Source organism: Trichosurus vulpecula, chromosome 5, assembly GCF_011100635.1.
Source record: "Trichosurus vulpecula isolate mTriVul1 chromosome 5, mTriVul1.pri, whole genome shotgun sequence".
In the NCBI taxonomy this organism is placed as follows: Eukaryota; Metazoa; Chordata; class Mammalia; order Diprotodontia; family Phalangeridae; genus Trichosurus; species Trichosurus vulpecula.
Window position 1 is genome coordinate 42,851,235 of NC_050577.1, and position 15,992 is coordinate 42,867,226.

General features: G+C 44.5%; 2 protein-coding genes across 2 annotated transcripts in view; one reads left to right on the forward strand and one right to left on the reverse strand.

Annotated features, from left to right (window-relative positions):
* The window catches only part of FYCO1 (FYVE and coiled-coil domain autophagy adaptor 1), a 101,141-nt gene that overhangs the window by 56,894 nt on the left and 28,255 nt on the right, over window positions 1-15,992 (forward strand). The gene's annotated exons all lie outside the window — the stretch shown is intronic.
* Window positions 9,121-14,128, reverse strand: CXCR6 (C-X-C motif chemokine receptor 6). Its single transcript, XM_036762010.1, has 2 exons — window positions 14,052-14,128; window positions 9,121-10,379 (listed from the first exon to the last, which is right to left on the reverse strand). Exon 2 carries the CDS (start codon window positions 10,357-10,359, stop codon window positions 9,337-9,339), a length of 1,023 nt encoding a protein of 340 aa, XP_036617905.1. The 5' UTR covers window positions 10,360-10,379; window positions 14,052-14,128; the 3' UTR covers window positions 9,121-9,336.

Here is a 15,992-nt window from a genome sequence, read left to right on the forward strand (position 1 = left end):
TCTTATGCTGTAGAGCAACCAAGGCAGTAAGTCAGTTTTACTTATTTTGCATATTTTGGAGCCCAGACAACCTCCCTGCACCCACCTTCCTCCCCCCCCTCCCCCCCGCCCCCGTTTCATCTGTTTGCTGCCACCTACTTAGCCGGCTGGTCTAAATATAGCTTCCGCCAAGAAGTATGTGTGGTTCAGAAGACGCACAGCATGTGCTGTTTCAGAGTCTCCTTCCTTTGTAAACCATATCGTTTGACCTATTTTCCCTGTAGTAAAGGATTTCTTTCTTTTTTTGAAGTTAGAATCCCATCATTTTCATGTTATGCATTGACATAGAGTTTGATACACCTTTCAGGTGTTTGTGCCAAGGATATGAATCTTAGTACAACTGGTAGACCCACCTGAGCCTCCCTCTCCCTTTGCTCATCCCTGCTTCTGTGACTTGGCTCCCTCCCATTTCCCCATCCCCCTGGAAAGGCCTCTTGGCCTTTGGAGATCCTCCTGCTCAGCCAGCCACCCCCTGAAGTCAGGTCCTCCTAGCCCCAGTGATCTCTCCCTCCTCGGAAGCCCTAAAGCCCATATTGTTGTATGGCCCATCTTGCTGCTAATCCTCTACTGTCTTTTATTGTTAGTTAATTTACCTATTTCTTTCATTTTTCCCAAACTGAGTGGTAAGCTGTTTGGGTGCAGGCACTGTTGTGTCTTATAATGCTTTCACATCATCTGAAGTGCCTAGCACCTAAGAGATGATCAGTAAACACTTGTTGATACTAAACACTTGGTTGACAATCTAGTGAGGCAGTGACAAATTACATTTTATATTCCCCCTGTTCTGCAAAGGGATGATGGCGTACTAGATAGGGAGACTGAAAAGACCTGGATTCAAATCCTGGCTCTGACACCTCCTAGCTGTGTGTCCATGTGAAAGGCCTTTCTCTCCTCCCAACCTGTTTCCTGATATATAAAATGAAGGGATAATACCATATTAATCTTTGAACTCCAGGGAAGTATGAGCTGTTATTTTCCAGTAGAATTTACAAGCAGGTGGGGGGGATATTCTTGGTCATGAGAGCTTCTTGGCCGGTCCCAGAAATGGCATTAACAGAGAAGGACCCTCCGTGGAACAGATCACAAGGGCCATAAGAAATGTGCTTAATTAAAAACCTCCCAATGTTCTAAAGGAACAAAAAGTCTTTGACCGCTGACCAAAACACGTAGTCACTTATTAGAAACGGGAACCATTCCAGGGAAAGGAAAGTGATGGTATGATTACCACTTTCAGCCAAGGCGGAACCAGGAGAGGCCACTTTCGGAACCGAAGGCTGTTTCAGAGCCTCACCTGTTTTGCCAGCAAACTCTCCTGAAGGTCTTGCTATAAAGCAGTCTCCGAATTGGATAAATACACATCGTCCGTTCTCTACCAGCAGCTGACACGAAGTCTGGACTTGGACCAAGATTCCCTAGGGAAATGTGGCCAATGTAATCCACTAGATCTTTATAAGACGTTCTGCGTACTTAGGGACTAAATTAACAGACCAAACGGACAAAGTAAAGTTGTCCAGCTGTGGGAATGGACAGTGAGGACGGACGGGTCAAGCTGGATTAGGAAGAGTGCTCTGAGACTAGGCCGGAAATGTTTTTGAAAATTCAAGTCAATTCAACAAGCGTTTCTCGATCCCTTCTCTGTGCCGGGCGAAGCGAGGCTGCCCTTTATTCGTACAAGTCTCACGGACGCCGTTGAAAATATTCAGCTGTGCCAAGATCCCTTTCCCAAGTTTTGCCCAGGTCAGCGGACGTTAAGTTCCTGCTCAGATGGAGTCTTCTTTTGATTCTTTATCATGAGGCGAAGATGACTCTGGGTTCTCAAAGGCCGTGGAGGGGTATGGGGCCTAGAGTGGGATGGTAGGGATTGCGAGCCAGATCCCATGTTGTTGTTCAGTCATTTCAGCCGTATCTAACTCTTTGTGACCCCATTTGGGGTTTTCTTGGCAGAGATACTGGAGTGCTTTGCCATTTCCTTCTCCAGATCATTTTACAGATGAGGAAACTGAGGCAAAAAAGGTGAAGCGACTTGCCGAGGGTCACATAGCTAGTATGTTTCTGAGACTGAATTTGAACTCAGGTCCTCCTGACTCCAGGCCTGGAAATCAATCCGCTATCCGCTGTGCCACCCAGCGGCCCATATGGCGGATCCTACCAGTCTGGAAAGACTTTGAGTTGGGAGGGGGCCTGGTAACGGATTAGATGTGTCTTGCCTAAGAATCAGCTCTGCTAAGTTCCAAGAGGCTCGCCTCAAGGTGGGTATAAGGTGGGGGGGATGGTGGTGGTAAAATGAACAGGCTGCCATCCGTATCAATAAAGGGTATGCCCACACCAACACAGTTAGGAATCCTTTAAGTAGAAGCATTTGCATGACACTGCTGCAGACGCAAAGCTAAGATGAGGCCTATGCTCTGCTCTCAAGAAGCTTATAACCTCTTCCTGCTCCTTTCCTTACATGGTAAGGAAAATTACCCACTCAGCTCCTCTTTCCATGGATCTCCCCACTGACTGTACCCCTGCAGTAACATCTGCACTGCAGGGCTGCACACAGCTGGGCCTTACTGTGACCCACCTTGCCCCCTGGATGCCTTATTTTAGCCCATGCAGCCCCTCCAAGGAAAGGCAGGAAGATGGGCATAGGACTGACCTCAGAAGTGTACGTATGAAAGCCCAGGCCCGTGTAGTCGGCCAAGCTCAGTTTTGAGTCACCTAATGATGACAGCCTCGACAATGACTTCCTTCTTTTGTTGGAAGAAGCATCCCGGAGCTTTCCAGGCCACTCCCCCAGCCTTGGCCCCTCCCCACCCCACAGCTCTCCCCATTGAACGCAAGTCTGTAGAATCTTCCTGGTTTCATCATCTGGAGCAGGACCTTTGATCTCCTTCTTCCTCATTTTCTTCTCAATAAAATTCTCAGCCCTCTTTTTAGATTAGGTCTCATCTGTAAAAAATACTTTAAACCTATCTGAGGAAAAATCTCAACATGAACACATGGTGATTTTTCTGTTCTGTCATCACACCTGGACCATGTCACACCTTCCTCTTGCCACCCCTGGTTTGGCATTAAGAAACTGGAAAGCAGCCTCTCATTTTAGTGACTAGGACCTTAGCTGTCCAGGAATACTGTCCTTGGGCTCCCCATCACCTAGGGTCTCTGCCACTTCTGTTGGATTCAGACAAAAAGAACCTCCCATATCACGTAAGGCAGGAAAGCAGTTTTCTCCTTTGGTTATCGTCAAGCAGTTCTGAGTGGGTACATACAGATGGCAGAGGGTGGAACACATGTTCCATGAAGGATTAACTAAGCCAGGTCTTCACTAAGTTCCATGATGCCCTTCAGGACTTTGGGGAAACAGCCCTTCTGGGCCCCTTCAGGGCTTTGGGGGAAAAAAACAACCCCAAAACTTTGGCCCTTTTGGGCCACAAGGTCAGAGTGAATCTGAGTATCAAGTCTGGAAGAAAACACCTGATTTATATCATTGGATTGGCTTAAACCAGCTCTGTGAGTTTGAATTAGCCCATGCCCATAATCTAGCAATAAAACTGTGGAGATACTCACAGGCATGCAAACATGTGACATATACACACATGTGATATACATACATATATACATACATACATGTGTTATATGTGTATTATATATGTGTATAAAAGCAATGAGGCTTATTATATAAGATTTTATATAAGAAGAATATAGGCTTTAGTGGTTTGCTGTTGGTGGTGGTTTACTCTAGGTTTAGGGCTTTTTATTTGAGTTCTAATTCATTTCTTTCTAAGCCCTCAGGATAATCTTCAGTGTGGAGTAGGAAACATGTTGTCTACCTACTTTCGCCTTAGTCAGTTGATCAACAGGCATTTCTTACTGGGCTGGGGGGTGAGGAGGATGCAAAAAAAGGCCTGATCTCTGTCCCTGCCCTCTAGGAGTGTGATCATATTCAAGGGGGAAAGATAGCGTGCAGGTCAGTTTGTCCCTAGGAGGTATGCGCCCTATCTGGAAGGTAAGCTCAGAGACAAAGCACTTGGAGCTGACTTCCTGCTGAAGATCGTATTTGAGCTGAGTTCAAATCCATCCTCAGACACTCATTAGCTGTGGAACCCTGGGGCAAGGAACTTAACATCTGTCTGCCTCAGTTTCCTCATCTGTAAAATGGGGATAATAAAAGCACCTCCCTCCTGGGATGTTTGTGAGGATCAAATGAGAGAATATTTTTAAAGTGCTCAGTATGATGCCTGGCACATAGTAGGTGTTTAATAGATGCTTGTTTCCTTCCTCCCTTTCTTGAAGAAAGGCAGAGGAGATGAGAGGCAGGCAGGAGGAGGGAAAGCATCCCAGGTGTGGGAGGCCGTCAGGGCAAAGATGCAGAACTGGGAGGTAGCGGGTGGTGTGTAAAGGACAGCAGATAAGACAGGGTCCTGGGTGCTAGAGTGTGTGGGTAGGTGGGTGTAAAATCTAAGACAATCAGAAATGTAGGAAGGACTAAGCTGGGGAGGGGTTTAAAAGCTGACTCTGTCAACAGAGGACTTTCTATTTGGTCCTGGGGTAGTGGGTTACAAAACCCACTCTTAAAGGGCAGGAGCAAGTGCTTGGAAGGCTTTTTGGGGCAGGGGCTTGCATGCTTCAGTCATTTGGATGGGGCCCCCACCAGCCAAGCAAGCACTAAACCCCCTGATTTGTATGATGTAGAATCGTGGCCCTCCAGCTTACGCACAGCTGGGCACAGTGAGCATCGGCTGAGCCACAAAAGCCCTGCCCCTGCTCCCTCTCAGGGTTAGTCTCCTCTGCCACGGGGTTCATCCTTCCTGAGGGCCGCCCCCCTCCCCCCACTCTCTCTCTCCTGCAGCTGTTTGCCTGATGCCTCAGAAATGAGAACAGGAGAGGGTGAGTGTGGTAAGGTTTCTGAAAGTCACGTCAATATGGTGGTGTTCACCACAGTGTGGGCAGAGAGAACAGTCATGCTTGGCATTTCAGGGAACCCTTGGTGATTGGAGAAGAAAGCAAGGAGTGAGAAGGAAGTCTGGCTGCAGTGCTGATGGCTCCTTTAATCAGAAAAGAAGATGGTTCCAGGATAACCCTGAACAGGAGGAAGAAGAGGCAGGGAAAGGAAGCAAAGAAGGAAGGAAGGGAAGGGGAGGGAAGAAGAGGAGAAGGGGAAATAGAGGGAGGAAGAGAGGGCAAAGAGGAAGTGAAAGAAGGAAGGGAAGGGGAAGGAGGAAGAGAAGGAGAGGAGCAGGAAGGAAGTCTGGCTGCACTGCTGATGGCCCCTTCAATCAGAAAAGAAAATGGCACCAGGATGACTGCCCATGACATGTGTCCCCTTGGCATGTTCTCTTATCTAGTCCTATCCCCCTCCAGTCTCACCCCTGCTATCTCATATCTTTCTGGGCCTCTGCTCGGGTCGTTGAAGAGGTGAAAGGGACTGTTGGTATTGGAGACCTGGTCCTCTCCTACATGTTTGAGGTTATGTGCCAGAGGAAGAGAAGGAGAGGGGGTAAAAGGAGGGAGGAAGAGAGGAGAAGGAGGAAGGGAAGGGGAAGGAAAGGGGAAAGGAAGGGAAGGAAAGGAGAAAAAGAAGGGGGGAAGAAAGGGAAAAAAGGGAAGGAGGAAGAGGAGAGAGGAAGGGAAGGGAAAAAAGAAAAGGGGGAAAGGGAAGAAGGAAGTGAAAAAGGGGAAGGGGGAAGGAAAAGAAGAAAAGGGGGAAAGGAGGGAGGAAAAGGGGGAAGGGAGGGAGGAAGGAAAGGAGGGAAGGAAGGAATTATGAAGCATGTGCTATGCGCCAAGCACTGTGCTAAGCACTTTACAAATATTTTCTCATTTTAAATCATCCCCAAAGGAATGTACTACCTCTGTTTTACAGTTGAGAAAACTGAGGCAAACAGATTTAAGTGGCTTGCCCAGGGTCATGCAGCTAGTTAGTGTCTGAAGCTGCATTTGAACTCAGGTCCTCCTGACTCCAGGCCCAGCGTTCCATCCACTGCGCCACCAGCTGCCTTTAACCAGAGCCTGGATTAGAAGTCAAGCCCTCAGATGTCTGCGGAGGGAGACATCGTGGGGAAACGTCGTGCACTTCTGGCTCCCAGACTTTCTGACTGACTTCAGGCCAACTCAGACAAACCCTTCTTGAGGGTCTGCCCCTCGCTGGGCCCTGAGGGTGCACAGAGCTAGCAGAAGACATACTCTCTGCAGTAATGGAACTTGTGTTCCAGGAGAGGGGATAAGATGCACCAATAAATAACTGCAGCATTCTAGTGTAAGGGCAGTAGAGAGTGCAGAACAAAGCTCTAGGTGAGGTCCAAGGTTGTTCCTGCTGGAGCTTCGTGGGAAAGGTGGCACCAGAGGTATGCGTTGGGGGGGGGATTCAACAGGAACAGAGGGACTGGCACAGGGAGCATCAGGACTAGAGGCAGAAGAGCTAAGAAGCAGAGGAGCACGCTGGAGGGGAAGGAAGGGTCCAGTTCAGCAGGAGCCTAGAGTGTAGGAAAGTATCTGAGATGGGGCTAGAAAGGCAGGATGGGACCACATTGTGGAAGGAATTTGAACTTGACTGGGCAGGCCGCAAAGCCTCCGTGTGAAATTTGTGATACATACAAGATGCCCTGACCCACGGGCACTGATTCCAACCCTTTTGTTATTGTTACCTCTCCCAGGGATATCTGCATTTTAATTCTTCCCCTTCACTGTGGAATGAAAGGCTTCATCCCCTGTTAAAGACATATTGGGCATTGGAAAAAGGGAGAGAAGGTTCGTGTTGGTGTTTTTGCAGGGGTGGGGAGACCAGAGACTAGGGGGAAGCAGGGGATCCTTTGTAGACAGTCCCTGGAAAAATGTCATAGGAAGTTGCCTGCTCTGCCTCTGCAGAATGCCATCCCCTTCTGTCAGTTTCCCCAGTGGAACCCAGCCACACAACCAGCTGTCCATCTACCACTCACCCAACTGCCTGCTGGTCCAAGTCCCTGAGATTACCACCAGAACCCCGTTGTGTACAAGTGATTCCGTCCTACCAGAGTCTTGACTTGATGGGACCATACTGCTTAGTAATTATTGGGGATGGGAAGGGTGAAGAAAACATGGCTCAGCTGCTTTTCCCTCATTGATGAAAAGGGCTGAGGGTGGGGACAGGGCTCTATACGTGGGCCTTTCCCGTCACTGAGAGATGTTTGAAGAGTCAGGAAGAAATATTTGGGATTGTGGGAAAGGAGGGAAACACATCATATGCAGTTGGGTCTAAATTCCTTTAACTGACCAGTGCCTCTCACCTATGACATACACATTGGCTGTGTGGCCCTGGGCAAATCACTTTACCCCCACCTGCCTCGGTTATCTCATAGTAAAATAGAGATGATAACAGCATCTTTTTAAAAAAAAGTTTATTCATTTTTAGTTTTCACTTTTATAAGGTTTTAAGTTCTCTCCCTCTGCCCCACCCCCAAGACAGCATGCAATCTGACACAGGCTATACATGTATGATCACTTTATAAGGTTTTGAGTTCTAAATTATCCCCCTCCCCCCACCCCACCCCTAAGACAGCATGCAATCTGACACAGGCTACACATGTATGATCACTTTAAACATATTTCCACATGTTGTGAAAGAAGAATCAGAACAAAAGGGAAAAACCATGAGAAAGAAAAACAAAAACCAACAAAAGAAAGAGAAAACAGTCTGCCTTGATCTGCATCCAGACTCCATAGTTCTTTCTCTGGGTGTGGAGAGCATTTTCTATCATGAGTCTTTCAGAATTGTTTTAGAAGAGCTAAGTCTAACAAAGTCAGTCATTGCACATTGTAACAGCATCTATCTTGCAGGGCTTTTGTCAGGATAAACTGAGATATTTGTAAAATGCTTTGCAAACCTTAAAGGATTATCTGTAAATGCCCTCAGTATATCTATGTGCTGAGATACATATAAGCCGGTAAATGTATTTTTTATAATCTAATGAGTAAGTTAAAAGTATGCCATTTAAAGACACTCAACCAGTTTTCTCATTCTAAAGATTAAGCAAATGCATTCAATTCATTAAGTAATATATAGGGGGGTCGACATCATGGCAGCCAAGTGGTTTTGCTTAGCCAGGAACAACTTCAATTTCAGTAGTATCTAAGTCCCCTAAATTTTCAAAATGTAGTTTGATAGACTGAACTACAAAGCCCTCAAAAAACACCAAAAATCACTATTTTTCCAGGATGTTTCAGTCACTCTGGGCAAAAAATAAATAAAAGATTTATAAAGAAATCAGTCGTTTGTAGTTAAAAAAAACCACAACCACCCTTTATTATGATCTGGCCATAATAATGAAAAGATGCTTTTCACATACCTAGAATAAGCATTCTTAATCTAATTTTATGTATAAGAAATATAGCAGGTTCATAGATTACCCTTACTTCCACTTAAACAACACAACACAACACTTTCAACAATATGCATGAATTCTCTTAAGCTATAAGTTGGTCTTGGGTCTGGCCACATTTATCCGAGCTCATCACTCTATTGCCAAGAGAACCAAGTCTCTCCTTCCTGCAGCAGACTGACTCTTGTGAGCATGGAAATGGAATGGCTGGGGGCTGGTAAGGCCAAAAAATATCTGTTTTTAGGCTTGCAGCTTGATGTTTCTTTAGTTATACTCCATTTCCTTTCATTCCCAGAGGCCTGGACCACTCTTCATTTTCATAGTCCATGCTAAACCATGGAGTCCATAGTTTTACTGGTGACATTTTGTCTGTTTCTTCCAGTCTCCAAAGGCAGGTCTTGAAGAAAGCAAGGATACTGGGGGGATTTGAATAATTTACATGCTCATTCACTTCACCCAGTGCTTCCCAGTTTGCAAAGCCCATGGAGCTGTGGAAATTATGATCGCTGAGCTTAGGTCTGGGCAACAGCTCCTGTTCAGAGAAGGAACCAGGTTAGCCTATGGCTGGTGTCTTTGATGATAGAAGTGTCCTTGATGGGGCAGCTAGGTGGCACAGAGAGTGGAGCACTGGCCTTGGAGTCAAGAGGACCTGAGTTCAAATCCAGCCTCAGACACTTGACACACTATCTGTGTGACCTTGGGCAAGTTACTGCCCCCAACTGCCCTGCCTTCCTTCAAAAAAAAAAAGAGAGAAGTTTCCTTGATACCCAGCAAAATGGTACTTACCCACTTCTTGGTGATAATCCAGAGTTTACAAGCAGGAATCCCACTCAAGATATAGTCATTGTCTTATAAACTTCCAAAATAGTTCACTGAATTGCATTCAGCATGGTGTCTGGCACATGCAGAGTAGGCACTTAATAGATGCTTGTTGACTTGTCTGAATGGTGGGCATGTGTTACAGCTGGTACATGCTGGTGGCCTGAGCATTGTTGGAAGCAATAAAACTTTTAGAGGTGTCATCGCTAGACTGATACTGGCTTATTTTCCCTGCAGCATAGGGGCACTTGAAGGTCTTCATAAGTTTCCAAAAGTTCTTTCTGAATTTCACCCCAACAAAGGCATATAGCACAGGGTTGAGACAGGCCCGCAGATAAGCAATGGCCTCTGTGATCACAAAAGCATAGTAGAAACGGGGGTCTATGTCATACTCCCAGTTTGTGGTGCGGATAAGTTTAATGAGATTGAAAGGCAGTTGGGTTATGATGAACACTGCCACAACTAAAAATATAATCTTTAGAGACTTGTGCTTCTGGAACCCTTTGGCATGTATCAAGGTCTTGACAATGACTGAGTAGCAGATGATCATGGCTGTTAGAGGCAGGAAGAACCCAATTGTCATTTGGGTGGCGAGGACCACAGTAGAAATTTCTTCGTCAGTATGACAAACTTGTTTGTTATTTTGAGAAACCTTGGCATACTTGAACTGTGGGATGGCAACCAACAGAGAGAACACCCAAATGGTGACATAGATAATCTTTCCCATAGTCATCCTTTTGGCTTGATAGATGTGGGTCTTGGTGGCCTGAGCTACTGCAATAAAGCGGTCAATGGTGATACAGGTGAGGAACAACATGGATGTGTAGAAATTTAAGGTGTACATCCCCAGGACAATCTTGCACATGACTTCCCCAAAGACCCACTCATGAATGGTGGCATAAACCCAGAATGGCAGAGTACAGATAAACAGCAAGTCAGCTATGGGCAAGTTCAGAAGAAATTGGTCAGTCAGACTCTTTGCCTTCTGGCAAAAAATATAGACCGCCAGCACCAGACAGTTCCCCACCAAGCCACAGGAAAACACCAGCAAATATGTGATGGGCAGGAAAATCTTGCTGAATTTCAGGAAATTCTCATGCTCCTCCTTGCTGATGTTCTCTAATGATTTCCAAACATCGGGATCGTATTCATAGTCTTCCATGGCTCTCTTTTTAGCAACACCTGAAATTAGACAATAACTTTGCTTATTGTCTTGAATAACACTACTGCCATCCCCCATTCATCTCCCAGAAATTCCGTTATGCTCATTATCCTACTTCCTGTTCAAGACAGAAAAGCCAAAGGGTCACCACGATGTTCAGTATCCATGACATGTATGAAGCCACTGAATAACAACCTTTCCAAATGAAGAAAAGTATAATTTTGTGAGCTTTTATCTAATTTGATTTATACTGCTTCACCAGCACTCTAAGTTCACCAATTAGCATGGGCTCAGCCCACAATATGAGAATATTTATGGCAGATGTGCTACTGCTCAAATATCTGTTCACTTGACCTTTCTACCCCAAATTCATAATTCAAAGGCAGTTTCTATTAGCTCTGATAAATGCGGGCAGGCCCAATACAAATTTTGTAGTTTGAGAATTCATGCGTATTGTTAAAGTGTTTAAGTGGAATTAAGGGAAATTTAATTTAATTTGAGGGCAATTAAGTGGAATTAAGTCCACATGAGACACAGAGGTGCCCACTGTCACAAAATGCCCAACAGATGAGAGAAGTTAGAACACCCATCTGGTATGATTTGAGGGGTGTTAGGATTCCTCCCCAACCCAAGATATCTCCTATATTATCTGACATAGTACTTAGAATTTCACCATTAGAGATTTAATTCTTAGATCTTGAAGATTTTTGTCTTCGAGCTTCCTCTTTTTAAATTGAAATATTCCTAGGAGTGATACCTTAAGTCTTTGTCACCCAGAGTTGAGAGGATTTATCAGTCATTTGATAAACATTCATTAAGTACCTACTATGTGCCAGGTACTGTGCTAAACACTGGGATTTATTTAACAGACTATAAGGTACTATGGAAATGGGACCCGGAGTAGGTCACTGGGATGAGAGAGGGAGTAAAAGGCAGTGAAAGAGGTGGTGGGAGGACATCAAAGATCAAGTGTTACCTACTTCACCATTTTGCCTAGAGCTGTTCCTATATTCTGGCTTCCTAATTCCTCTCTAGGGTATTGGGCCTGAAGTCAGGAAGACCTGAGTTCAAAAGCAGCCTCAGACACTTATTAGATGTGGGACCCTGGGCAAGTCGTTTAACCTCTGTCCGTTTTGGTCTCCTCATCTATAAAATGGGGACAAAAATGCCACCTACCTCCCAGGTTCATTGTGAGGATAAAATGAGATAATATTTGTAAAATGCTTAGCACAATGCCTGGCACATAGTAGGTGCTTAATAAATGCTTCTTCCTCACTTCTCTTCCCCTTTTCTTTCACTTATGCTCAACGTGTAGTAGTAGCTTTGTGCGAAATCTGTTAATTCTGGATATTCTGTTGAGGGAAAGTCCATAGCAGTGACGTCACCTTCCTGCACCAAGGACAGCTCTTGCTCTGTTGAATTGCTCTAACAAGGGCAGCAAGTGAGGACCTGTCTTGTGTGAGGACTTTTTGTGTTTGGAGCCAAAAAGGGCCCGAGTGATTGGATACAGAGATGGAGACCCAGAATCTTTCCATTCTTTCGATAGGAACCTTATAGTACTCAGTATCTTTGTCTTAACTTCTCTCAAAGTATTGATTGGTTTTCTCAAAATTGATTGGTTTCTCAAAATATTGACTGGCTAAAGGGGGGTTTTGTAAACCACACCTCCTCCTAATCTACTCTGCTATTGCTTTTAATTTTTATTAGTTCATGAGATTCTATACTGACCAGACACAGTATCTGGTATTTTAAACCCTAAATTTCAATCAGTCAAACAAGCAGCACCTATTAAGCTCCCAATGTGTACCAGGCACTTAGTTAATGAGATGGCTCTGGAGGAACAATTCCAACTGCTTATGTTTTTATGATGCTTTCAAGTTTTTCAAGTACTTTCCTCACAATAGTCCTTGAGAAATCAGGGCTATAAATACAATTATTTCCATTTTCCAAACTAGGAAACTGAGGCTTGGAGATGTTAGGTTACATACTCATGTTTGCACAGCTACTAAGTGTCTGAACCGAAGCCTCTGATTCCATGTCCAGCTCTTACCACTGGATCTGGAGTTCAAAGACCTGAGTTTGAGTCCCCAGCTTAGCCTCTTATAGCTCTGTGATCATGGTCAATTCACTTTACCCCAATTAACACTCAGTTTTCCTATCTCTGAAAGAAAGGAAGGAAGGGAGAAAAGAAAAAAGAAAAGGAAGGAAATAAATGGAAGGAAAAAAGAAAGGGAAAAATGAAAGAGAAGGAAAAAGAAGGAAGAAGGAAAGAGAAAAAAGGGAAAAAAAGAAAGAAATGGAAGGAAGGAAGAAAACAATGAAAGAAAGAAAGAGAGGGAAGAAGGAAAGAGAAAAAGGAGGAGAGAAAGAAAGAGAGAGAGAAAGAGAAATATAATTTTCTTTGTAAACCATGAAGTGTCACATGAAGGCAAGCTGTTATCATTAGTGATGCTGTGAGTTTTCTCTGTAATGGGAAGAACCTCATCTTGAATGTCTTCTGCTAAGCATATTGTAACATCACAACTCATTGGCAAAAGAATATAAAATATTTAATAACAGAAAGACTGAGTCAGGCTGGATGTCTCTTTTTTTCTTAGTCACAAGTAGCATTTTGTAGTGCCAAATGACACGGGATAGTGTATGTTGTTTCATAAAGGAAGAGAACATTGATTTTCCTTCTTTCAGTAATGATGGCCGGAGTCACCCTCTAAAAGCAAAATTCAGGACTCTGTTGTCATTTAACTCAGTCTTGCAGAGTTTTCTCCTATTTGCTGATTAAATCTTTCCATTCACTCGCATCATTTGAATTCACCCTTATTTCATAGTCATTATAATTGGCCTGTGCAGATGCATCACTAAGACGCCCCCACCTTTCCCTCAGGTTTGTCTATGTATCTGCCTCACCTGAGAAATTGATCCAGAAAATTCAGTGCTTCAGCCCAGTGATCAGAAAGACCTTCCAATTATGGTTGATGTCTTAGAAAATCATAGTTAAATGACCAACTTTAAGAATGGTGCTTATTCCAGCCATAGTCTTCTCTTTTCCTCACTAGTACTGGTTTAATTTATCAGCTCTTTCTGTCTCTTTCCTCCATGCCTTTGCATAAACTGTCTCCATAACTAGAATAAATTCCCTCTTCCTCTCCACCTCTCAAAATTTTTGATTCTTCAAGAGTCAGCCCAGGGGCTGTCTTATGTGTGAATCTGTTCTTGATATCCCTAGTTCAGGGGGGCTTAACCTTTTCTGTGTAATGTAAATCTCATTGGGAGTCTAGTGAAGCCTATGGACCCCTTCACATGGTAATATTTTTAACTACATCAAAAAAAATTCATAGGATTACAAAGCAAGCCAATCATCCTGAAGTATAATTATCCCTAAGATTGACCCCACCCACCCTAGATGTTAATGCTTTCTCTCTCCTCAAATTATCTTGTTATAACTGAATCTGTTTACATATTTATTGTATCCCCACTTTTTACCTCCATTAGAATGTGTGCTCATTGAGGGCAGGCAATGTTTCATTTTTGTCTTTTTATTCCTATTCTAGAATATGTCTGCCCTAGAGCATTTGAAAAAAGAGGGGCAGGAATAAGAAACAGCCTCCATAGTGAGAGGAAAGACGGGGGAGGGGGGACCCATCTCCCTTTTCCTTCTACTTTATTGCTCTGGCAACAGAAAAAAAGTAACTCACCAGAATCTGCTTCAGTGCTGATGCCCAGTCAGCTTGTTATCAGAGATGAGCTCATGATGGCGTAGCCTTTGTGATCTCTCTAGGCTTCTGACAAGTTTCCTTTTTATGCCAGAAGCCTTGGGTTGGCCATGGAGCTTGAAGGTATTTACCCCTCCCACTTGTCTGCTCACAGCCAATCTGGATCCAGATAAACCAGACTTAATCAGGTACTGAGCCTGTGGCTCTCTGCCCAAGTCAGTTAACCCTTTTTGAACTTCAGGTTCCTCAGGTGTAAAATAGTAGAGTGGCTTTAGTAAAGAGTAGGGTAGGTGGTAATAACAGCCCCACCTACTCCACAGCACAGCTGGTGAAACCACACGATGTCTGTGAAAGTGTCAGTCGACAAGCATTTATGAGCCACTTATGTGCTAGGCACTATGCTAAATGCTAGGGACAGAAAGAAAGGCAGCAAGAAGCTCAAGTTCTGAAGGATGAGAAAACCTCTAAATAACTGTACATAGGTGTAAGGTATGTACAATGAAAATGGTGGATAGGCTCACAGGGGAGGCATGAGCAAGGCATGAAGGGACAGGAAAGACTCCCTGCAGAAGGTAGAATTTGAGCTGAGTCTTAAGGGAATCTGAGAGGCAGAGATGTGGAGGGGAAGGGGGTTACAGCAGGCAAAAAGATAAGCATATATGTGATCATTGGAGGAGGGAAGAAGCACCCACAGCTAGAGATGCTAAAGCTGAAAGAAGCTAGGGATTCTAGGATGTGGAGAAGAGCCTCAGGGACATCCTGTGCAAAGGTGGAAAATAGAGGGCTGTGTTTAAGAAACAGTAATTTGGCATTTGGACAGCGAGGTGGCACCATAGTGCATAGAGCGCTGGGCCTGGAATCGGGAAGACTCGTCTTTGTGAGTTCAAATCTGGCCTCAGACACTTCCTAGCTGTGTGACCCTGAGTGAGTCAACTTAGCCCTGTTTGCCTCAGTTTCCTTATCTGTATGATACTCTTGAGAAGGAAATGGCAAACCACTCCAGTATCTTTTCCAAGGAAACCCTAAATTGGGGTCACATTGAGTCAAACATGACTGGAAAAATGCCTACACAATTATTTGCAGGAATGCAGGAAGGGCAGTAATGTATGATAGTCCTGGAAAGGTGAATTGGAGCTAGATTGTAAAGTGTCCAGCTGAGGAGCCTGTATTTTTTTTTCGAGGAGATGAGGGTCCAATGGGAAGAATAATGCATTTGGGATCTGAGGACCTGGGTTCAGATTCCAGGTTTGCTCCCTGCTCCTTGTGTACCTTGAGCAGGTGCCTAAACTCCCCGGTCCTCAAGTGAGGACACTGGACTAGACAGCTTCTGGAGTTCCCTCCCATCTCTACACCTGTGATCCCATAATGACCTACCAGAGACTCCTGAGAGGTGGGGGGACATAGAGTTTTGCTCTAGAAAGAGTATTTTGGCAACAGAATCAAAGAAGAATTAAAGAGGGGAGAGACGAGAAGCTGGGGGTTCTATTAGGAGCTGAGTCGGTAGCTGCAGCAGTGTAAGTGGAGAGAAGAAATGCCTGGGAGGTCAGTTATGGAGGCTGAGTTGATAAGACTTGGTAAACAATTAGATATACTGGGAGTTGGGGTGGAGAAGGGAGGTTGAAGAAGAAGGAAAAGTCAAAGTTCACTCCAAGATTTCAAACCTGGACAACTAGAAGGATGGGAGGGAGGAAGACTGGTGCAGTAGAAAGGGTTCTAGATTTGGAGTATTGACTTGGGTTCAAATCCTGGCTTTCCTACTTATTACTGCTTTCTATCTTTAGGCAGGTCAAATGTTCCCGTTCTTTGTAAAAGGAGAGGGATTGGCCTAGATGACATCTAAGATTCCTTTACAACTTTAATCTATGTTTCTAATAGGGTACTTTCAAGGATAGGTTGGTTGGGAGAGGGGATAAATGAGTTCTG

What these genes read in the sequence shown, in the direction of transcription:
- CXCR6 (XM_036762010.1), bottom strand. Translation starts at nt 10,359, where the DNA reads ATGGAAGACTATGAATACGATCCCGATGTTTGGAAATCATTAGAGAAC.